The 25094-nt window shown below is 42.0% G+C and overlaps 1 protein-coding gene across 1 annotated transcript in view; it reads right to left on the bottom strand.

The window, feature by feature from the left end:
* The window catches only part of kif1b (kinesin family member 1B), a 53354-nt gene extending 29144 nt beyond the window's left edge, over positions 1-24210 (bottom strand). Inside the window, exons 1-14 of the mRNA XM_079226282.1 lie at positions 24129-24210; positions 22762-22914; positions 6000-6076; positions 5562-5741; positions 4899-4967; positions 4424-4602; positions 3798-3909; positions 3235-3312; positions 3077-3142; positions 2879-2896; positions 2436-2511; positions 1878-1956; positions 1618-1760; positions 963-1004 (exon numbers count right to left, since the gene is read on the bottom strand). Of these exons, the coding sequence (XP_079082408.1) occupies positions 963-1004; positions 1618-1760; positions 1878-1956; positions 2436-2511; positions 2879-2896; positions 3077-3142; positions 3235-3312; positions 3798-3909; positions 4424-4602; positions 4899-4967; positions 5562-5741; positions 6000-6076; positions 22762-22867 (1225 nt within the window). The 5' untranslated portion in view covers positions 22868-22914; positions 24129-24210. The remainder of the gene's footprint in view (positions 1-962; positions 1005-1617; positions 1761-1877; positions 1957-2435; positions 2512-2878; positions 2897-3076; positions 3143-3234; positions 3313-3797; positions 3910-4423; positions 4603-4898; positions 4968-5561; positions 5742-5999; positions 6077-22761; positions 22915-24128) is intronic.
* Positions 24211-25094: the final 884 nt, after the last annotated feature.

Raw genomic sequence — 25094 nt, 5'->3', positions numbered from 1 at the left:
CATAGCGGAGTCACAGCAGCCCCACTAAAGGTCACGCAGCGCATGTCAATATGCTGGCCTCAAGGACCTTCTACGAACTAAATAAAAAAAGGATGGCCACTAAAAGTAGAGGTTAAACTATTTGGGAGGTGTTGACATTTGTGGCAATATGGGCTTTTCATATTTACGAAAAATAGGGAAGGAGTACTGAGCTACTCAACTAACATGTAGTGGGATAACTAACAAAATGTATGTTTTTATCCTGCAAGATAAGTGAACACATGATTTTGGGCAGATTATCAGTGCAAAAGGGAAAGTAGGAGTTAATAGGGATTTCGAAGAATACGGCACACTAACTATTAAATACAAACTATCATAGCACATCAAGCTAGTACACATACAGTACCACTCTGGTGCGGCTACATAGACATTTTTAAAATAGTGCACCTTTCCATCTGTAGCTCTGAACCTCAGTCTGAGAACTGAGAAGTGCCATTCTAAAGATTTGAGCACTGTCACCTGCAGCGGATGGTTAGTGAGCAGAAAGCAAGAAAGCAGAAAGACCACCGTCAAGAAAATAAGCACGAGGAAGTGAATCAAAGACAGATCTGGTAATACAATGATGTGGGTGCCTTGGGGGTGGGGGAGACGAGCTATTCTAAAAGTAATGCTTCTAAAAGGGATATTCCAAAAGTAACTTGTGATACAGTTGGATTGGAGCCTGTGAATAGCTGCCTCACCCCCATCATTGAAGCACAAAGCATGCTAAGCTAGGGGCATGCTAGCCCTCGCCAGATCAGCACATCTACAGAAGCCTGGCATTTCTGAGTCTGCTTTTATCAAGCTTTTGCTTTTTTTTAGCATTTACATGCAAAGCTGGAAGCAGATTAAATATGCAATTAATTGGGGGTACAAGCAATGTTAGCTCTTATTAATAGGGAAAAATGTGATGGACAAGTCATGACTACCACACATATACACACATTTGATTCCACTTCCTGGGCAATCATCTCCCATAGGATCAACTGAGAGGGAGCAGGAAAAGATGAGAAGGGTCAGAGGTCAGCACCAGTAGAATGGGAGGAAAAGGTTACAGACATTTCTTATTGAGCTGGATGAGAAGAACAATAACGAGGATGAGAAGAAATGCCATGGAATTACTCGTTAAGTGCCATGTCATTAGGAATGATCCAAGCAGGCAAGTTCAGATATTAGAAGTTATTGACGGGTGCATTGTCTCTCTAATTCACTTCGCTATGAGCTATTACACTTGTGTGATAGCGTTTAACTGTCATTTGTGTTGCCAATCACAATCAGCTAAATATGAATATTCATATTTTCATTAAATCACTTTGTAGTGTAATGTAGTGTTCTATAGTGCATTATATACATTAATATAATATCTACATTTAGCAAGGAGGCATAATAAACCAGTATAGATGGTAAAAAAATTAATTCAAGCAGGGTAAAGTCCTTTTAGTTATGTACTAGGCATGAATACAGGCACAGTGATGAAAACAAAGTTGGATGATTGAAAGAAATGAGAGGGTGAAGTAGAAAGAGCATGTTGCCAGTGTGTGGTCGACCCTGAGAGAGACGGTAGAAGCTGTGTGCCTGTTGTGATGGCATTAAACTCACTGTCCAGGATGTCTCCCAGACCCTGAGCACGGAGAAGTTCCTTCAGTCGAGTCACTTCATCCTTCAGGTCACGCACCAGCTTATTGTTGGGATCCTCATTGATGACAGCATTGCATTTGATGTTCTTTGCTCGGTCAGCATAGCTAAAAATTGTAATAGTGATACATTTTATTTATAATTAAGGATTAAATGCACACACAAAAAAATGTAACGTTTATTTTGGAAGTTATTATTATGGAGGTCCTGGATAAAAACCTTACCGGAGCGTGCTGAGAGTTTCATCATAGTTGATATCCGCAGGACTGAGCGCAGCTACCATGGCTGTTCTCGAGTTTCCACCTGATATCAAAAGCAGTAAAAAGGCTAAATATACAACAATTTGGGTAAAAGGCATTTTTTGAAATCCAAAATGATTTCCACTGCAGTGAGCAGCACTAATGTGCAGCACGGAAGAAAACACTACTATAGGACAAATTAGTGCCGAATACAAATTCCACAATTACACAACATCAGTCTCATTAGACTAAACTGCAAAGTACTATGTGTGTCATGTGTGCTATGATTGAAGATACACTGAACTAAGGAGATGGAAGTGCTTGTCTAGCTAGGTTAATTTACAGTCTGCTGACAGTGTTCTTCTTAAATTGGCAGAGAGTAATGTACACTAGTGCTCGTCTTTTTTTTTACCCCCACCTCATCTCACAGGATACAGATGGTTCAGTTTGTTTGCTGTCCAAGAATAATAATTGTGCCACACAGTTTACAGACCTAAATTCCACCAGTAAAAGATATCGAGCAGGTGATATTAATGTTCATACCGAGGTTCTCCCTCAGCAGCCATGTCAGAACCGAGTCTCTGTACGGGATGAAGTCAGTCTTCTTCTTCTTCTTGCTCTGCAGGAAACAAACATTAGGTGGGCAGGGAGAAATAAAACAGATGCAAGATTTCTGTTATAAAACTAAAAATAGGGATGGCCATTAAGACAGTATTATGTTGCACCGTGATAAACACCTCATATTACGGACAAGAGATTGGGTCAAATGAGTAGCGGTCTGATTTGATCAGCTTTTGCTCTGCTGCAAGGATTGTGGATTTTACTGCGAGTGATGCCTAAAAGCACAGCACATGATGAAACGCATAATAAAATGGTGGTGACAGAAGCCTATGCAACAGCTCCAGCATGGCACATGGGAAAAGGCTGTTAAATCTGCCTCATGGGGAGAATCAAGAGGTTAGTGGTTGAGCTGTCAAAAGGTTTACCTTGCTGGTACAGTTATCCTGTGTCTGCAAGCATTACAAGGACAAGAGAAGAGAAGAGAAAAGAGAAGGGCAGACATTACAGCATGCCAGACTACTAACATGAATTCCTTGAGAGGACAGGGTCAGGTTTTTTGAGGGTAAGAGAAAAGGCTGGAAAAGAGGAGAAGCAGCAAAAAGACAGAGACTTAAAGCACTCACCACTTCAGCCAAGGCAGAGATAACCTTTCCCAACGTGGTGAGCGATTTGTTGATGTTTGCTCCCTCCTGCAATCATAGATGTTTATTATTAAAGAGCCATCAATGTAATGCTGGTCTTTTAGGTTTGCTAATGCAGTCTGTGACAGTGGGAGGCTCACCTTTAGCCTTGTACCTGTAGCTCCAGTGGAATCTGCCCGTTCACTCCCTGCCAAGTCCACCAGACTAATTTTACTGACCTGAAGAGGGAGTAAATACATTTGAGATGCATCAAGCTTATGAATAATTGACATTATAACAAACAGAGAGGATGAAAATATTGCTGAAAAAAATGACAGCACTGACTACCGAACACAGTTCATTGTGTTTTCAAATATTCTAAAAACATATTTTTAAGTGTAAATCATTCTAAACATGTGGATGCAGCGAGGCAGTAAAATCTGATAAGAGTGGCTAAACACAATGGGTATTGTGTTTAGAATAACACAATGGCCGTTGTCTTGGTCAGAGGAAATGATAAGTCACATTCTAAAATGGCGGTCACCACCGACGAAGAGGACCGTAAGAGACCTCTTCACTGAAATCAAATGATAAAACTAAATAAATGGGTTGTATATAAAAAACAGTACGAATAAATAAACTCCCAACAGATCCCAGGACTCAGAGTTCGTTATAAACATGTTAGGTGTGAATAGTTGATGCTGTCTTTCTCGTATTGTCTGACCTTTTCTGTGGATTGATCAGTTACGCTGTCATGTTTCTTCTGTGTGAAGACGATGGTGAAGACAGCATGGGACCTACTGCTGGTCTCATTCATGTTGGTGGCGGCCACAGTTCTGTCGGGAAACACATATGGTTGTTGTTGTTGTTGTTGTTGGGAAATAAAAAACAATATGGACGCAACACATTTTCCTGAGCAATTGAATCACTTTAGGATTATTAATGCTAAATTCATGGTTTTGGCTATTACAGGAGCTATCATCACTGGGTTTTACCCCTATTACAGTGAATTGAGTCTCAAGGATTACAGAGGTAAGGCGGACGGGGATAATACTATGAGGACACCAAACACAACTACGCAGACAGAGGGGCAGTCACAGGGGAGATACAAGCTTTTCACGCCATGTTTCAGAAATAAGCCCTCTGAGTCAGCACAGGAAGATTAAGGCGTGCGCACACGCTCAGAAGAACATTTCCTGATTATAAATTATTGTTATCTTGCCAACAATTTGCAGCCTTAATTAAATCATTCTTCCGAAGGCGTGGGTTAACACATCATCAGAGCTATTACCACCAACGTATCTCCCCCTCTTTTCCATGATCTCAGCAGGATCCTGGGGTTTGGCTCACCTGGCTTTGTTGCCAGCATCCATCAGGTCAGCAATGTCTGTGTAGGAGGTGACAGCCAGCTTGGACAGGTCTTCCACATAGGGACCCAGGAGCGGATGCTCTCGCACTCGTAAATTCCCTTTGTTTTTCGGGTTCAGCAAATCTCGCACCCGCTCACAGTAGATCTCCATGTAACTGACCTAGAAAAAAAAGTTTTATCAGCTCAAGTGCTGCAGTGCAACATCATAAAGCAGTAAAATGAAGCAGAATGTACACTTTTAAACTGAAAATCTAAATAACGTAGGTAGATTATAGTATATTTTGCATCCTCCCAGGATATTTAAAAGTTCAGCCAGTGTGTGATAGATTTCTGAGCATTACCAGATATACTGTTAGGAGAAGGCTAGGAACGGTTCATTAGAGTCAAGCCAACACAAGAGTCGGAGGCCGGGGCTGAGAACAGGGATCACAGTTGCTCAAGCATTCAGAGACTCACCTCTACTGAATAGGAAACCTCCCCTTTGTTGTTGTCCTCATTGAATTTCTCAAATAGATCTTCACAGAGCTGAGGCAGAGAAAGAAGATGTTTAGTGCAAATTCACATCATGTGGGGAGGTGAAAGGGAGGATGAAGAGAAAGGGAGATCTGTGGACCAACAGGCACGATACTAACAACTTATTGTACAGGAAACGAATAGCAACAAAACATCAGACAATAAGATGTAGAGAGCATCAGCATATGAGACTGAATTATTATTATTCAGTAAATATATATTATTAATGCCAGAATTAATCAAAAGTTGGAAAAGACAATTTAAGAAATATCTGATGTAATTAAGGTGAAGTGAGATACAGGAGGATAAGGACATTAAGCAGGCAAAAATATTCCGAAACAAAAAAATAATACATGGTAGCGTAAAGTTGCACTGTGAACATTTCTGTGGTGGATCGATTTAGTTTGAAACTATGACAGGAGAGTATGACTGAAGAAGAACTGGTCAAAACTGTTTTTGTATTACAGAAAGTGACCAAGACTGTGACTAACGGTTATGTTAAACATTGAGCGATCTAAAGTCATGTTGCATATTAGACATTACTCAAAACTATGAATCTCTGCGATGCAATTCAGTAAAATCAGAAAGACGCATTATAGAACAAACCATGGGAATGATGCCTTCCTGCCCCTCCTCCTGCCTCCCCATCATGGTGTAGGATTTGCCAGATCCCGTCTGGCCATAAGCAAAGATGCAGACATTGTAGCCCTCGAACGCATGTGCCAGCATTTCCTTGCCAATGTCATTGTACACAAGGTTCTGTGATGCAAAGCTGGAGTCTTCCGGCTGTGGGAAAGACAGAGCGAGGATTTAAATGTGTAGAATTTCAATACACTTATGGTATTTCAACATGACATAATGATTTTTATATATATATATATATATATATATATATATATATATATATATATATATATATATATATATATATATATATATATATATATATATATATATATATATATATATATATATATATATATATATATTTTGTGTGTAGGTCCTTAGACTGAACTATGGAGCAGAGAAAATGCTCTAACTCACCGTAGTGTGTGACCAGTAGGAGTAATCAAAACTGAAGGTCTTTGCCGGTTCCTTTGGGAATTTGGGGTTAACAATAGCTGCAGGGAAAGAACAAAATTAGTAATGTGGTTGATAACATCTGGTTTGAATACGAGACAAGTACTACTCCCAAGGTCTTGCAGTTTCATCTGAAGGTCTACCTGAAGTTAACTCATTTATGATGCATTTTCTGTTGAATCACTGGACTGAGATTTTGATTCAATCCTTTAAACCACAATTTAGTTTCAAAAGTTGTTTCTTTGCAGTAATTTGAATTAAGACAGGGAATCTTTAACCAACTAGTCAATGAAATACAAGTTTGTATCCTGGCCTTATATATGTATATTTGCAAGCCTGTTGCCTTTGCGTCTAATTCATGTTTTGTTTTTTCTAGTTCTAGTTGAGAGCATCAAATCAGATATACGTTTCAGTTTAGTTTTTTTTGTGTTGTTGTTCTGGAACATTCACTTTATCTCACTCTTTGACTAGATAGGGTGGTTGTTTTAAGAAAATGCTGCTTTAACATCAACATCTTACCAAACTACTATCCTTCATTTAAAGAGATTATTTATATAATTCTTCTGAGCCTTTATCAACAAAACACAAAATGTTCCATCTTAGTTTTCAAAATGGACTCCGTTTACATATTTATTGTATCAAATAATGGGTAAATCTTTACACGATTACGTTCTTCAATCAGAGCCTCAACCGTGATATATTGGAAACTGAAATGCACATGAACTAGTGACGGATTATAAAATATCATCTTTTTCCAAACACACCATCTGTAATCAGAATCTTTGTGTTATCAATGCATATGATAAACTAAGACAAACAATACAGACTTTAAATAACACATGCAGCCTATTCTCATTATACCACCTGCACCTGACACAGTATTTCTGCTCTACCCCACCATTCCCTATGGCCACACAGACATTTCTTAATGAGGAAGAATCTGCAGCCATGCCTGGCATGTCATCCCTCTCAACCATGCTCGCTAGTACCCCCGGGGACTTGTGTTCAAGCTTTCCACACTCTGCACTGGCTATGTGACAGAGAGAAAAGGAGATTAAGAAATTACAGCAGGATATTTGTAGATCTCTATATCGGGGGTGCCTCACACCCCCGTCTTAAACAAAGTGCACTTTTATTGACGAAAGCCGCCTAGCATCAGGGGCCAGTGCAGAGCGTTCACTCAGACCAACGCATACCTCCAACGTCAATAAAGAGGGGGAAGGTGAAGAGGAGGGAGCAAAGAGGAGCGAAAACAGGAGTTTGAGGGACTAATGGGTGTGCTCAAGGGCCGAGTAACAATCCAAACAGAGCATCCATAGAAACCAAAAGGTAGGGTGAAAGGAAAACCTGTGAATCTGCTTCTTTTTAAGAAAAAAAATTAAGTTGTTTTTTCCCCGCTATTTCCAAGCAAATCTCAAGTGTGGACCACAAAGTAGCAATTAGCTCTGTTTAATGTAAATTCTGTGCTTTGCTAATGGGCAAATTAGAGCCAGGTCTGGCTCCTCAACACGAGGGTGCTCGAGAGGCTTCAGCATCAAGATGTCCCAGGCAAAGTGCCTCATGTGTTCAGAGGATTTTAGCACACTTATCAATAATGCAGGAGATGTGGAGAGACAGGGATTGTATTTCACCCTCCACAGGTCACATGCTGACAGAAAAGCACAGCGTGTCCTCAGAAACCAGAACACTAACTGCTTAATGCTAAATATGTGATGATTAAAGTAGCTTCCATTGCACTGAAACAATCTAGCACAGGTACAAACAAGGCATTGTTCGAAACCCCAACAGCCTTCAAAAAGGTTACGCTGCACGGCGGAATAGCTTCCATATTGGGCACTGCAAGAGGATACAGCAAAACAGGTGGCTAAATAAAGCCCAATTTCACCTTTGACCTGTCGCCAATGGGAAATGGGAGCTAGGGAAGAAGAAATGAAGAGGGATTTAAGTTACCAGTATCCCTATTGGCCTTTCCTGGAACAATCTATAGGGAGAGACAGTCCAATTTAGAGTCATTCAGGGGCAGCCAAATTCAGTGCTAACGAGTAAGTTTAATAACTAAGCAGCAAAAATGGAAAGATGACGACAGTGCCACATGTGGGGGATTTAGGCAGTGGGATGCCCAGTGACAAAACTGAGTGACACAAACTGGCCTTACTGGGAATTACAGCTGGGTTCTAGCAAGAAAAGAAATGATGTGAGCTTTCTAATCCCCAATTCTATCCCTTTCCCCGTTTGTTCATTGGCTCTCATCGGTGAACCCGGTGGATGTCGTGGTGTAAACGTGTACCCAAGCACAGCAAAGCTGCATGGGAGCAGCTAGGCGGAGACTGCTCAAATCCTAAAAGGTGAATCATGCTCACGACGTGGCATGTGAATGTCTCATTCGATTGCCCACTCCATTGCTTTCAGAACAGATAGCTGCTTCACCCATGTGGACCTGCCAGTGCGTCACACAAGTGGGTCTCATGTAAGAGTCTATACGAGGGTATTGAAGGCAAGAATGCAGTCAGGGACGGGGCATGTGTGTGCATGCTAATTCCTAATTACTTGTATTAAATGATGACACATTGCCTCTCAAGGTCGATGCAACTATTGCGTCATCAGTTCTGTCAAACTAAATTTTGAAGACAAACAGAATGAAGTGAATTGTATCCCTGCTTCCCGGGATTGAGTAAATCAGAAAGGTGTACCTCATATCTTCTAGCATGGCGCCCTTACTTTGACTCGACTGAATATCAGTCACTCTGTTCATCACACTTACAAGAAAACATTCCTGCAGTGCCCACTGCTATGGTGTGTTTGCTAAGACTTTATAATAAGTCACTTCTGGCCAGATCCTCCATAAATTAATCAACATCAATAGACCTTGTACCGCTTTTGTTGTTGAGTTAGTCACTGTATATACACACACACTTCATATACTTTGTATTTTTGCACTTTCTTTATCGTTTCATTTTCTTAAATTTAATACGCTCTGCTGTTCTGTATGTATGTATGTATGTATGTATGTATGTATGTATGTATGTATGTATGTATGTATGTATGTATGTATATATATATATATATATCTCTATCTCACTTGCAAGCATAATCTATAAGCAGCACTGACACATGGAGGAATTTCTCATTGACATGTTACTTTTTCTAATACCGTCCGTGTTCCATTTATAGTAAATATTCCCATCAGAGTCACTTCCTCGACTTAAAAAGGCAGACGCCTTCTGCTGCCGAGTTAACGTCATCACTACTCCGTCTTTCTCAACCATGGCAACAGGTACAGGACCAAATTATGGTTGCCATAACAACCTCAACTTGGCACAGAAGGGGAGGATGCGGCACATTACGTTCTGTTTTCTCTCGCCTTCAGCCGTCCCTATTACTGCTCTGGAGAAACTATACAGGACTAGTAAAATGCAGGTTTATGGTTAAATATACTTATTTATCAGATCCTGCAAAAGGCAAAGTGTGAAAAGCTTTAGGATTTGTAACTAAGACATTAAGCTACTTATGTCAGACTCTATAAGCAATTACAGAATCAACTTTTACTACACACTAAACTTTTAAATACTTTGTAAATGGAGCATTTAATAACATGAATATCATAGTGAAGTACAAAAGGCAAACATTTTATCATTTACAAATCCCACGGCACTACTATTGGCGGAACAAAGGGAGCGCATCGATTGGCTGCAGCCAATATACCATGTAACCCTAAACTGAAGGTCCTCAGGCAGAAAGTCAACATTATTAGAGCGAGACACATAAATGACTGTCACTGTTACGGTGTCACCTTCAGGCCTTCAAACAAGACCAAACAACACACCTTTAAACAACACCAAACTTCAATTGCAGAAAGGGGTGTCATGCAAATCTCTGTGAGAGACTATTTAGGAGACACGGTTCTCTCGAGATGCCCAAATGCAGGCGTCACATGAGGGCAGTTCAGATGTTTATTTGTCCAAAATGACAATGTTCTGCATTTCAGTTCCTCTTCCACAAAATAGAAGGCCGATGTGATGCTGGCACTCCACAGGAGCTTTCCCCCTCAAGGCAGGGTGGAGTTAACTAACCACATCCTGCCATCTGAAGAACATCCCTCCGCTGGTTGCAGCCAGCAGACATTGTGTGTTCCAGTGTTCAACATGGGGCCTATAATCTGGCCAGGAAAGCAAAGATACCCCGCAGTAATTAGGTTGTTAGGAGGTCTCTGCACACCAGATGGGGACTAAAAGCTCGACCCATCCACCTGAGACTAGAAGACAAACAGGGTCTAAAATGGCTGAACTAACTGCCTCTCCCTTCCAGTAACCCTCTAAGGACCTGCTAGCTCTAAGTTTGAGCTGGTCGATGTCTCTCTGCGATCACAGGAAGGAGATGAGGGCATTCAATAAACACTTACATATAAAAGGAAAACCAATGGTGGAGTTTCTAAGAGGACACAGGCATTCGGAGAAATAATATCTAAGCAGAATTGTAATTGCAATGTGTGCTTCTTTTAGCAAGATGAGAAATTGTAATAGCGTCCCCGGGGTCTGTGTGCATATGGTCAGCAATGTGGTTCACTTCTGAAGAACATTATTTAATACATTTGTATTCACTCACAGGATTGCAGACTGCCATATTCCACCAAAAGTGTAGTTTGCAGCACCAAAGCAGCCCTAACCATGAGCACTTAAATCAGTGTACGGGAAGTCAGGGTGTTGTTTTGCGTTCATTACATTTGGGGTGACACTAAAGGAAAACCAAAATAAAGCTCCACCTTTGGTGTGCCCTGTCCCATCCCCACGTCAAGATAAATCAGTACCATCACTGCTCTAATGTTCTGCATCTCCATACATTACAAATGCACACCTGGGTCCCAGTCTGCATGAGTGGTGAAAGCAAAGCAGCTGTTGACATGATCAGAGCCACAGTAACGCTAACATGGTCGTTCAGTCTTAAATAAAGAGCATTAAGACTAGATGGGGCGCATTCTGACGTGGCCACAGCAATGCTCTGCGTGTTGTATCCAGTGTCCTTGGAAGAGAGTGTGTGATGGCTCGGTTGCCAGGGCTGCAGCACAGGTGACAGAGTTGTCACTGGATGCAGCTCAAAGCCGAGGGCTAAAAGTAGCGTCTGAGCACTGCTCTGCTCATTTGACAAACAGCTGAGCTTGTCGCAGCCACAACACAGGACATACAACATCTCCAAAACAGAGATAAACATGCGGTATCTTGATCACCACTCTGGATTTACTGCACTTTCACGTCTGGTCGGGCACAGGCCTTGTGATCTTTCATTAAAAAGTATGTGTGTGTGTGTGTGTGTGTGTGTGTGTGTGTGTGTGTGTGTGTGTGTGTGTGTGTGTGTGTGTGTGTGTGTGTGTGTGTGTGTGTGTGTGTGTGTATGTATATATAGCAATGAAATACTCCTCTGCAAAGTACTCCTGCCAAAAGAAACCTGGAGGCAGGTGAGTTTATTGAGCCAGAAGACGTGACCCGTCACACCAAAATCCATATTACCGTCTTCAACTCAGACAAACAAGCTTTTCTTTCCCTTTCTTTAAATGATAGGCTCTTGCATCGTCATTCCATTAGATGAGCCACTAAATCTGAGTGTAACAGCAAAAGAAAGGCACCGAGTTCCTACTAACAAATCTTGTTCCTACTCAAAGGCTGATCACGTCCTTTTTCTCTTTCTACTGGGGGAGAGACGGGGGAGGGAGGGAGCACAGGAAGACACGAGAACAATGCACTGAATGCAGGGTACTGCGATTGTCGACAGAGCCCGCAAAACACGTTAGGTAATCTATTATGACAAGGCTTTATGTTCCCAGTCCCCTCTTTCACAATGACCCTTTTCACACGCCTTACCCCCTCCTCTCCATGTGACCCCCACATTTAGTAAAAAGAAACTCAATATTGTCGTTGGAAAGTAACTGAAGTCAGTTAAATGTAAGCTGTAAATTAAAAGCAATTGTGAAAAAAAGAATTTCAATTTACAATTTTAAAAAATGTTACTTGAAAATTATACAGTAACTGTTTCTATGCAACCAAAAATATTGGTCATTTAATTATATCCGACGTGGGCAGGAAACATGCAGCTGGTCAGCAACTTTCCTTTTTCCCCCCAGAACATACCCAGAGTGACAGTGCAGTGAAGAGACAACAATATTTTGTGGAAGAGCATACAATTATGCACATATGGGTAGTTTGGGGATTTCTCCTCATCTCTTTCCCAAATTAAGAATATGGTGGTTCTTTTGAAGTGGTGTTTGCTTTTAACGACTCTCTGCCAGAAAGTAAAAGGAAATACATTAGATGGCTTTAGGTGGGGTTGCCTTTCTAGCTAGAAAGCAGAGGGAAAGGGCGCTGTCCTGGCCTATGTGCCAGCTGTTCCAGATCTGACTACTGTCTATTTATACAGCAGCAGATGGCTGCTAGTGCTTTGCATGCCGACAGACTGTCAGTGACAGGAAGGAATGGACAGATTTCAGCCGCCCAACCTTTCCATCGAACTCGTCGCCAAATCATACATTGCTCCAAGCCCAGCGACTCAGATAGCTAGCTGGGGCTGCTAGTGCCTTTTGATATTAGCAGCTCACACAGACTCGGAGTTCAGGATGACAGAGACTAAAGAGACGCTTCTAGAAGCCACCAGACAGAGAAAACATGCCAAGCCAGCAGGACTCCATTCAGAAGCTGAACAAACACAGGACTACAACAGAGAGAGAGAGAGACAGAGAGAGAGACAGAGAGACAGAGAGAGATAGAGAGAGATATCAGGCAACCTCTCAGGTGATGACATGGGGGGTTAAACCCACAACACACCCAGAACTGGTTTGAACTCAGAGCTGAAATAACAGTAAATATTCAAATGACTTATTATGCCAATGGCTTTCAAGTAATGCCTAATGTGTCTAAGCAAAGTCTGGGAGGACACATCCACCAACGTGTGTCATGAAGATATTTACTGTTGTCACCTCAATGTTAACATTAACAAAATTATACAGGATCCTTAGTCAGGCGTTTCAGCTGTTTTCACAGCTCAAAGAGAGGGTTCTCATGGATCAGGGCCAAGAAGGATATTCTCCTTTCTGCAGGTGCTGACAAAAGATCAGGGGCTTTCCAAACACATCCTGTGTCATGGAAAGCTATATAGTAATACCTCCACAGCTTTAGAAGTGTCTGCTATTTCCCAGTTTAAAAATAGCACTTAATATATTGACAGCTCAAACTTGCCCGTGTCAATCTTTTGATAATGAACGTTCGGGAAGTGTGTGGATGTGCTGGATAACAGGGATAGTAAGTTAATGGGGTGTTTTTAAGTGGGGTTGTATAAGGTTGCCTGCTTATCCATAGTCAGTGTATTACTACAGTATGACGGTCGCCACTCAACCAACTATGGATAAATACCTCATACAACCTAGGGCTCTGCGATATGGGCAAAAATTCATATCACGGTATTTTGTAAGATCCTGGCGGTTTCACAGTATATCACGTTTTTTTTTCTCCATTAATTGATTCCATTAACAGCACCAGTCAACTAGACAGCAGTGTTGTCAGCGAGCCGTCCATAGCCACAACAACAGCAGGCAGCAACATTGACTTTTTACAGTTTAATACTGGGAGCGCAGTGGAGCTACTTACCTGTCAGTGTAACTGGGCTCAGTCATGGTTCACACTTTTATAAAATTACAACGCCGAATTGCATGCTGGGTAGAGTTCGCGCACAAAAAATACAGGAAGAGACAAACCGGAAGACACAAACAGCTGTTTGCCGCCCAACTTCCCAGCATTCAATTTGGCCGTGTAATTTTGAACCATAAGTGAACCAAGTTACCCTGACAGCTATGTAGCTCGACTGCGCTCCCGGTATTAAACTGTAAAAAATAAATGTTGCCGCCTGCTGTTCTTGTGGATATGGACGGCTTGTTGACGGCGCTGGTCGCTGATGGCACCGCTGTCTAGTTGACCGCCGTAGTGCAACAACAGTTGTTACGTGTAACTACTGGTATGACGGTATTCATAAAAAAAAAAAAAATTCATACCGTATGGAAATCTGAAACCGGTATACGGTTTGAACCTGTATACCGCACAGCCCTAATACAACCCCACTTCAAAACACCGGAACAATCCCTTTAAGAGACCAACTGAAACAAATTTAAGATGAAGCATTACTTCCACAGCTTTGATATCTATTGTATGAATGCAGAACTAATTTCTCTGCTCAGCTCATCAACATTACAAGTAATAACTAATTAATAGCACTCACACTATAACGATGCCACACAATAAAGCCTACAATAGAGCAGTAGTGACATTTCTATGCCACAAGAGAGGGGCTGATACCAACAATCTATGACTTTAAATTAATAAATATTAGACCATGGTTAAACTAGAATTATTAAATTCATAGAGAGGCGAAAGCCATGACAAGAAATGCACTATACAGTAGAACACTGGCTTTGCATTATAGTTAATCTATTCATTCAAAACAGTTGAATATTTGTTTACAATTTTAACTCATGATTAAACAGTGTCTCAAAACAGCGTACAGATCAATCATATGATCCAGGCAGTGTGCAGACAAGAGGAATACAGAGCGCCTTACATTCACTGCTCACAACAGGAACCATTTTACAGAGCAGTGACCTGGATTTCTTCAACTCAACTCAACTCAGAGACCGAAGTCTTGCTTTAAATGCTCTCTGGCTTTATGTAAGCACCATGACATCATGAAAACAACTCTGGCACATGGACCTCACATCTTTTTGTTCAAAGTCCATCTTTAAATTAAAAATATATAATAAAAAAAGAAAGAAAGAAGCTGCATCTTGTTTAACATGTTCTGTAAAGCTAGAACACATGATGGATGAGCACTGAGTGATGCCTCAAATAATGTCAGATGACTAACCCCTTTTATCCGGCATTTTCACTGTGGAGGACAGAAAGATCGCAAAATTGTATCTGCGCGTATTGATCTCAATACGCTTCATTGTATTCAAACAGTGACATGAAATGGCTCCATTTTGGAGCAGCAGAGGATTCCAGTAGCTAACCAGATTGATAGACTCCTGTCCTATTAATTAAGGTTTCAAAATGAATATACTGCCAACCCCCCGACTTCTTACTCATGAATAATACAAAGTTAACATCATGCACACCACCAAGCTACCCGTGCCTGGATTGCAAAGCTCTTCAGTTTGTCTCTGAATTCAGCCCTCAGACTGTGGGAGGAAAGCAAACAATATAGTCTGGGAAAAGAGCTGTGTCGATCAGGGCACGAACACTAAACACACATTCACTCTCTTGAAAGCAGAGTAGGCAAGAGAAGCAAGCCAGGAGAACCATAACTTTAAAATAAAGACACCACCCCCTGATTGAATCACCAGAACATTTGTCAAATGATGATGGATGTGGGGCGCTCTGAGCACTGATCTTCATAGCTTAATAAGTGAGACCTCAATCAGGAAGTCAGATTAAAGTGGTTGGATAGGATCCTCTTCGAAAACAAAATCAGGCAGTGACCATACCTACCATGTGCCTAGTACATGCGGATGCAAAGGCACACCCATGCACGCACACCCCTAAATCCCCCTCCTCCATGCACAAAAAACAGCTGGTGACCCTTTTGTTATACAGACAGTCTATGAAACCCTTCAAATGATTGGGTGCTGCTGTAAAACTGGGACACATTTCAGGATTTGGCTGAACTGCATTTCACCAGACTAATTCAGCATTGTGCTGTTCCACTTTGTCCTGTGAGGGAAGGCGAGTGGTTAGCCTTTAATCTTATTATTATTATTTAGTAATATTACTAACATTAAAGCATTTGTGTGGTCTGGATGCCAACAGTCAATCAAAGCCCCCTTGCACCCTATGAGCATCAATATTGAAGTCAGTTTTTTAAATAAATACAAAATTCACCCATCAACAGATCTCTTTTACTAAAAACAAGAAATCACAAGTTATTATGTGCATATCTGGTGCTCTGCTATTCAGACATCATTTCTGGTGGCAGTTAACTATTAGAAATTCCTAAAACAAGTGTAACAGCTATGTACAACTATAATAATTACAACAACACATCGACAACACAAATATAATAGCTTGGGCCTATTCTTTAGTTTTAGCTCAAGTGCATTAATACAATTTCTTAACCTCCAGTCATATTGACTGAAATCAGCATCATCATCACCTCCATCTAGGCGACTCTGTGATGCTGGCTCACGCTGTCCTACACGTGAATAGTGCTCGTGCACAACTTTGCTGCTGTGGCTGCGTTTACATCACCCATCCCCCCCTCGAGTAGCTCCAATCCCCATCCTCCCCTCCGATTTCACATTTTCTGCAAAAGGCTGCCACAGTTTCCACTCAACCTCATCACAGGCAGGAATGGAAAGTGGGCTAAAAAGGACGAGGTGAAAGGAGGTCTGCACAGTTCGGCTCCAAATGGTTTCGTTCTCTTTTAAGGCAATGTTTCAATCAGTTAAAATCTTCCCTTGGCCTGAGGAAGATGATCTGCACAGAAGATGATCTGCACGAATGAAAACAGAGTATTGTATTATATTCACAGAAATTGAATTTAATACATTACTCTGTTTTCATTCGTGTATAATCACCTGAAAGAATCAATGTGTTTTTGCTATCTTAGAATAATCCCGTTATATTTACATACAGAGTCTGTCCTCTTTACAGAGTTGCACCACCATGTACAGTAGCCTAGAATGGACAAACCAAACACTAGCTCTAGAAGGGCTTTTTTTTTGATTTTATTGTTACCTAGCTGGGAGTGAGCGGAGGAGTGTTCAGTTGGATGCAATCTGCAACCTCACCACTAGATGCTACTAAATTATACACACTGCTGCTGTAATAAGAAATAAACCATTTGGAGCCGAACAGTGCCAAACCAACTGACCGAACCGAAGTCTTGCCCCCATTAGTCACTGTTGCAAGATCGGACAAGCTGAACAAAAAGAAAGAATATCACATGTTTTCCCGTTGGGATGCTAGACATTGTGTATACCGAAATAAATAACACCAAAAGGGTCAGATTCTGGCAAAAATCTGACAAAATCATGTAGGTCCATCAGCTCAGACTCCAGCTGGGCCTCAGACAGCGACCAGCCCATCACAGACAGACCCAGGAAGTGTAAAGCTGCATGCCTGGCAACAGCCCTCCATATCCTCCTGCCAGAGACAGAGTGTCGCCTCGCTGCTCTGCCGGTCGCCGCTAAGAGCCAACATTGACACCACGCTGCTGGAAGCCCAGGTCGTATGGCTGGGCCTGCTGGAGGTAAGCGAGGGACGGGAGGAACAGGAGAACCAAAACCAGGACTGCACAAGTCAGACGGTCAGACCCTGCTGCAGTAAAATGAGAGGTTTTCTAAAAAGGACTCTGGTGCTCTAAAACACAACCGCTGTTATATTGATGGTTACTTTAAGGTGAGACTATACACAATGCAATGTGTGAACAGAGGTCGCATTACTAAATCACAAGAAGCAGGAATGTTGACGAAGGTTCTGTCAGGTTCCAAGCTTGCTCCACTGTTATTAGAAAGAAAAGAGGTAGGATTTAGGAGGGGTCCATTGGGCCACAGATCTGACAGAAAAGCACTTCATTGTGCATAAGCAAATAATGTGACAAACCAAAACTCGTGAGATCACAAGATTCAGGGCTTTTCCAGCTTCTCGTAACTATAAATATCTTTCTTTGAAAGATATCTAGCTGATCCTCAGGCCCTATGATGTTAACAGGGGAGACTTTCCAACAAATTCACCAGATATATAGCCTGAGGCTATGATCAACATCATAACTGATTGAAGTTGAACTATACACATTTCAAAGCGACATCAAGACTTATGTTTGAATATGGGCACAAGATTAGAACAAAAACATTGAGCAGGTTGTGGATAGTCAACACATGTTGTGGAATGAAAACCACAACTGGCTTGGTCAGCTACAAAGCTGAAACCACAAATTAGAGAGAGAAGGTATTTATCACTTTCCCCTTTTGACCCAAAGACATTCCAACATTCAGCCCATCCCTTCATATGCAATTGTGGTTTCTTTTTCATGTTTCAAAACACTTATTAATGAACAACGATTCAGTATTGATGGAAAAAGCCGATATGGCTCCATGCCACAAATTATGCAATTTGATTTTCCAGCTCCATAAATATAATACTGAGGCTGACGGTTGATGCCATGAACCAAATTTCACTAAAAAAAAAAAAAAAAAAAAAATCTTAAAGCCCTTCTCATTTTTAGAAAACAACTTTCATAACAGGATCTGGTTCATCATAGAAAACCTGATATTCCATCCAGACACAATCAAGTCGGTCAACGTGAACCTTCAACCAAACCAAACTGTCTCAATTCATTTTCATTAAAGATGTTTTTGCAGCAGAAGATTAAAAAAAAGTGCTGCTGCTTTGACTGTCTGTGGGCATAGAAGATGACCACAGAGGAAATGACAGCAATACGTGCATGAGATACAGTTCCTCGCGCTCTGACTTGTAAGATTATATACTCTTTCTGATTATTATTGTGAAAAAGTGTCACAGAACTTCCACATGCAATATCAATGAAGGAAAGTGCTGCCAGTAGCAGTAGCAACATCACCACTGTCTGCGTGGACATTACTCGCGGGTGAGACGCAGCAGTCTAGCGAGGCCGCCGTCACGTCCTGCTCACACAGGCAGTGTGGTCTGGGCCTCAAGTCACTTTTCCGTTGCTGGTAGGTGCGTGCGTGCGTGCGCACGCATATATGTATGTATACGTACGCATACATACATACATATATATGTATGTATGTATACACGCAGCTGTTACAGAGAGGTGCACTGAAAACTGGATGAGTTGCACAACATGCATTTGCACCTCTGGCCCGAACATCCTGAGACACAGAATGAGCGGATCACAGACGCAGACATCTTCCTGTCCTCCCTCCTCATTAGGAGGTCAGTCTGGAGGGTGTAAGTAGCGCATGTTGCCAAATGCGTGTCGCTCCAAAACAATCTCAGCATGAGGCGATGAGGAATGTAACACCCTGAGTGGGCGTGTGTACACCTACAAGGGTCACCGGGATTACGGCAGCAGGGCGTGGCGACCTGAGGCAAGCCTGTGGATTATACGTGTCCTAATCAGGTCAATCGGCCCTGTCTGCAAAGGGTTCAGCAGCAGGATGACCAGCTTTCAACCAAACCCATACTCCCAATCACTCTTCTCTTGTTCTGCCAGCTCTCTCCTCAATGACCACAATTCATTCATATGATACGGGCTCATTGCCATTTCTGCTGTGGTGATGGTCTCCTATCCTCTTATGTGTAACTGACACTAGAGATGAGCGGATTCCTCCCTGTAGGGTTTTTGTAAGGTCGCCACCCACTTAGCTCATACTGAGAGGACACTCAGCAAAATTGTACCTGAAAGGTGAAGGTTTAATTGACATGTTGACCTTCTGTTTGTTCTTTCAATTTGTCAATTAGTTTACTTGGGGGATGATGTAGTCATTGTGCAACATCCACCCAGTTCTTGAAAACGTGGAGAGGCCAGACTGGTATCCTTTGAAAAGGCCATCATCTGCCATAACATAAAACAAATTATAGTGTGGGAAATAATCTGATCTGATCGCAGGTTTGTTCCACTAAAGGCAATGTAATGGTCTAACATATCTGATCCCTTTCTCTTGTGCACCGTGCAAGATCTATCAACCATCTTTGGCAGTGGATTCATAAGTGGCTGGACACTGGCTGAGGGGGGAACATAACACATGGGTTACGTAACAAGACAGAGACTGATGTGGAGAACACATCAGAGCCCCATTGAAGGCAGGCTATGGGTGACCCGACGTTATTCAACATTTGGAGCACCAACACAAACTAATGCAACACCCAATCGCGTCACCCCTTTATAATTACATTAGCTCTGGTATGTTTAAAAGCTTCGACTGAAAGAGGCCTTTACTTGTTTCCAGCCTGCCTGCAGAGGCCTTGGACACATTTTCTGCACACTGGATAATCAATTTGCTGCCTCTCTGCCGGCATCCTATCCTTGACAACCGTCCATGCATGGTGAACGAGAGAGAGAGAGAGAGAGAGAGAGAGAGAGAGAGAGAGAGAGAGAGAGAGAGAGAGAGAGAGAGAGAATCCTGCCCTTGGCCCCAGGCGCTCTCTTTCTCTGTGTTGTTGACACACACGCACCGACACAAACGCCCTTGAGCGACTCACAACAATAAGGGGAGTGTCACAGCCTCGTCCACACATCTGCCGAACACCTACAAGCTGACCAAACAAACAACTTCATAAAAATCCCATTTCTGTGAGGCAGCGCTTCAGTCTCATGAAAATGTCTGCCATCCCCAAAGACACCATCAAATAATAGACATGCAAAGGCATCACCTACACTGTGGTCGGCGCGCACTATCACACTTGATTCTGACAAAAATTGTGTGAAATACTAAACACTCAAATCTGAAGAGAAAAAAAATTGAAGAGGATTAATGTGCAGAGGTGGTTTGAGAGGTTTCCATGGATACTGTAAAAAAAATTCATCTGGGAAAAGTTGTCAAAGCAGAAACCCATTGTTATTACAAATATGACTTGGAGCCGAGTAAAAAGGAACCAATCTAGCAATATTGTATAGCCACCTTTTAAGCCTATTGGGGAGTATTTGATAGACGGATGTTTTGTGGAGTACAACATGAAGTTGTGATGACTCATAGATGCACTGCTATTGATGGGGGCAAAATAATCAAGTGCATTTATTTTTGGACAATGGACTTTTAAAGATAATGAATTAGAACATTACACTCACCTGGTCATAAAACCCCCAAATCAGTAAACTAATGACTCACTTCTCAAAAAAAATCAAATAAACATAATTACATTCCGTAATCATAATACGGTAGTTGACCTCCCATTAAAACATTGTGAAAACCATGACCACCTCCAAAACAAACAGTTGAATAGTGTAGTTTAGATCTAAAGAAAGTTGGATGACTGTGCGTGCTTTTGAGCCACCAGGTAGCATTCAACCTCACACAGCCCTAATAAGACAGCATTCTCAGCATACCATCTGCAATGATGAAGGGAGAGTATGGCCGCCTGCCAGCCTCCCTTTCTGCTCTGCAACCTGCCCATGTGATAAAAGGTAGAGTAGGCAGTACTGCAGCCTCCTCCTCTCCTCTCCCTCGCTCACACACACACTCACTAACCCCGAAACTCTGCATTTTCCACCGCAGTTCTGCTACAAACCACGAGTCACCCTCCAGCACCTCCGAGTGACATTGGCATAATGAAAACCCAAGGATATGTAGTAAAAGTAGTGGGGATTTGACACAAAGCTTCTCTTTGGTAGAGTGTGAGAGATAACGGGCAAGTAGCAGGGACACTTGATCTTATGGAAGATTCATAAAGGCTTAGACTAATGGGCCCGGTAAGACTGACAGACAAAGCTCGAGGCAAATAAGAGAGAGCCTACTGGAAAAACAGGTTTCTGGCATCACATGCTGTGTTGTTATTAGTTCATTAAATGTTTCCATACTAGTGACAAAGGGATTGTGTTCATCTGTCCGCTAAAAGGGGACATGCAGCACAAACATGAGTAAGGACGCAGCTAGCACTACACAGCATCTGATGACTCAGTCACAAGTAGGCAAGTTGAATCACAAGACTTGCTCTGCTAATTTGTTGTATAAATTGACTTTTGTTGTATATATTGAGTATTTTCATTCCGATATTTGTTCTATGTAACCATGCGTGCTACTGTGACAAACAAATTTCCCCTTGGGGATGAATAAAATATACATCTATCTATCTATCTACAAACCACATTCAAGTCTCATGCTCTGCTGTTGTCGAACCTTCAATATATCATCAGAGAATCAATAGCAGTGATGCAAGGCATCATAACAAGTTCACTTAGATGTCCGATAGATTCATGGAAAGCTATGCAATTATTAAATCAATGTGCATAATAATTGAATTATTACGTGTAACACTTTTTGCAAGTACACATATTCAGAATAATGTATTTGATTTTAGTGTATATTTCAATCGTTTCCATTGGCAATACATTTTTTTTTACTTTGCAGCCCCATTTTCGTACATACAGCTCGTCTAAAAGCCAAGAATGACTGATCCTCAATATAAAAATGAAAGCATATTCAATGCATCGATACAGCATTCATCAATAAAAAGTAGTTACATATTAGAAATGATAAACTTCTTTATACATACCCTAAAAGTGCTTTACAACCATTTGTGTACACCAAGAGATAACGTAATCATAAACTACAAAGTTAAAGACACATCCTTTCTAAAACACTGTGTGATAGAGCCTTGATGAATTGAAGGCATTAGCGGGCCGGGCTGCGTGGCGACCCCTGGGTCTCCCAGTATGAACCAACTCAGCTTTTCTCACACAGAGACTCTGAAGGCATGCAGGCCCCTTCAGAGGAGGAGGAGGAATTTCCCTCTGTAAGCCTTTTATTCTCTTTCAGGCCGTTTGTCCCCAACCGTCCACTATTCAGTTTGCTCATTCTCCTGTTCTCTGCTCAGAGCCCTGAAGGAAGACCACGGGAGTGCATGTGTGGTGTACCAAACTTCCCCTAAAGCAGACAGGCCTGCAGACCCAAGACACTGTGTTTGGTTCTGTGTGTGTGTGTGTGTGTGTGTGTGTGTGTGTGTGTGTGTGTGTGTGTGTGTGTGTATCCTTGAGTGCATGCCAGTGGGTTACTTACTTGTAGTTTTGCCTTGCATCTGAATGATACATTTTGAGTCCTTGCCCGTCTCCCTGGAGTTGAAGGGCCGGACTCGAACAGCGACTTTTACAGACGCCCCAGACATGTTTGTGGTTTAGGAAGGCCTCCCAGTGAAATTCCTCGTTATCCCTCCTAGATGAAATACAGAAAAGGTGATGTTTGCATTGGTAAAAAGAATATCTGGAATGCAATAAATTAAGCAGAGCTGAGTTTGTTTCCCTGTTTTTTTTAATACTGCCAGAATGCAATAATACAGAACCCATTATCACATAACGTTCAGCCACAATGAAAGTCCACCCCCTCCCAATTTCCAGTCATAACAGCTTACAACAAATATGGCCGACCAAAACTATTAAAGCCCTTTCATATTTTGTAAACAGCAGCCAACGAGACATATAACACTCAAATAAAAAGGATGCAGGGCAATGCATTTGTTTTGTAAATATATACAAAAAAATACGCTTTTGACGGATGCAAAATATGAATATTGCCCGCAACAACTAGGCTGCATACACATTGTAGTGTTTTAATCATAAAAACACAACTTTGCAATGTGTCTTATGTAAGTGAAGCTATACATCCCGCGCGCCGCGACTATACATCGGCCAAATAACTCGTGTTTTTCCACGTCCTTGCAGTCAGCCATACTTGCTAACGAATACACGCCCATGAAATCATATCTTCCCGATGTGTGCGGGTCACAGTGGGGCAGCGGGCCGGGCCTGCTCACCAACACGGGGCATTATGTGCAGGCCGAGGGCTTCATTTTCAATTATTAAAAAAACGAGATTGTCCGATGTGAGGAAGTCGGCTAATCCCCTCGCTGCCTTCGCTGTGTTGTGGAGCAGCGCAGGGAGGAGCTGCCTCATTATTTCAGCAGCACTGACTCGACACCCGATGTCCCCGGTTTACCCTGGAGGTGGGGGGGTCAGGATTTAAACATTTCATCCAAACGGGTTGACGGTTTCAAACGGTCGCAGAAGTGTTATATTGTATTGCACGCTCGCGCCCTGAAACGTCAACGGGTTTAACTTCCCTCTCCGGCACGAGACGGTCACGGAACTAAACCAACCGCCGGTGTCTGTCTGGACTATACAAGTGTCCAGACGTACTAGATATAAACGATATATGTAGATATATAACGCTAGATTATCACATAATGAGCAATATAAATGGTGTAATGTTAGAGTATAACCCTGGATATGTTCCGTTCGCGGTCCAAAGAAACGGACAGTCTGTGATTAACGTGAGCTGAAACTGCTCACGAGCCACAATGCATATGGTATTACAGCCTCGTGCACCACAAACATTGACAATATAAATGAATTCATAATGTTTTTACTCACGTTTGAAGACTGTCAACGAGACAACACCACAGGGCAGTGGCGAGAACTATCGTGAGCTAGCGAGCGTCAAGCAAGATGTTTTTTTATTTTTTTTATTTTAAAATCCGCGAGCACGAAAACTGTTATAAAGTCCAGTTTGGTGAAAAACACCCATTATAGCGGTATCCTCCACCGGATGGACCTGTAATTGCAACCAGCGGCTCCTTGACGAGTTTATTTTCCAGTCGAGGTACGAGGCGGACGCCTATCTGCACACAAGCGAAAAGAATTGATGGATCGCCTTGATTTACCGAACAGATTACGTCAACTCCCTCTCGGCAGCGCTGACTGACAGCCGGCTGGTCCAATACAGAAGAGACAGCGATGACTAATGTGCCGTAGCGCCAATGGCGAGGCTCGGAATCGGAAGGGGAGAGGGAGTGGGCGTGGTCTATTTTCTTTCTGCCGTGACGCCACACTGCAGGATTTCTGCCCACCGCTCCCCACAGCGCGGTCACCGCAGCACCCAGGGTCACCGCAAAGAGCGCCTTCTAGCGAGGAATGGAGCAAGTCACAGCTCAGTGCCTCAAAAAACATCTTCTGAACTTCGCAATGTATACAATCCTATTCTACATTTTAAAATGCATCTACCCACCATAAATGTAGGCCTATTTGACAGTACGGAAAAATAAGAAAATCACATCCCCAAATATATTTTCTGCTTGGGCGCAATTCACTTTAATTTAGGCAGTTAATTAAAAGTAATATAGTCTTTTGCAATTAGTTTTTTTTCCACGGTGTGCAACAAATCTGAAGAGCTTCCAGACTGACGAAGGGTTAATCGTTTTCCCGAATAAACTGCAGTTAACCCTAAATTATACACAATGTTAACATCTTGCCGATAGAATTGGGACAGTTGCCAAGTTTAATCAATTAGTTTATAACAATTACAGTTAAAGACTGACTAAGCTTATGCATTTGGGAAAC

The sequence above is a fragment of the Taurulus bubalis genome (assembly GCF_910589615.1).
Source record: "Taurulus bubalis genome assembly, chromosome: 11".
NCBI classification, from domain to species: domain Eukaryota; kingdom Metazoa; phylum Chordata; class Actinopteri; order Perciformes; family Cottidae; genus Taurulus; species Taurulus bubalis.
The sequence above is the reverse complement of the archived record's forward strand: the minus strand, read 5'-3'. Positions and strand labels throughout refer to the sequence as shown.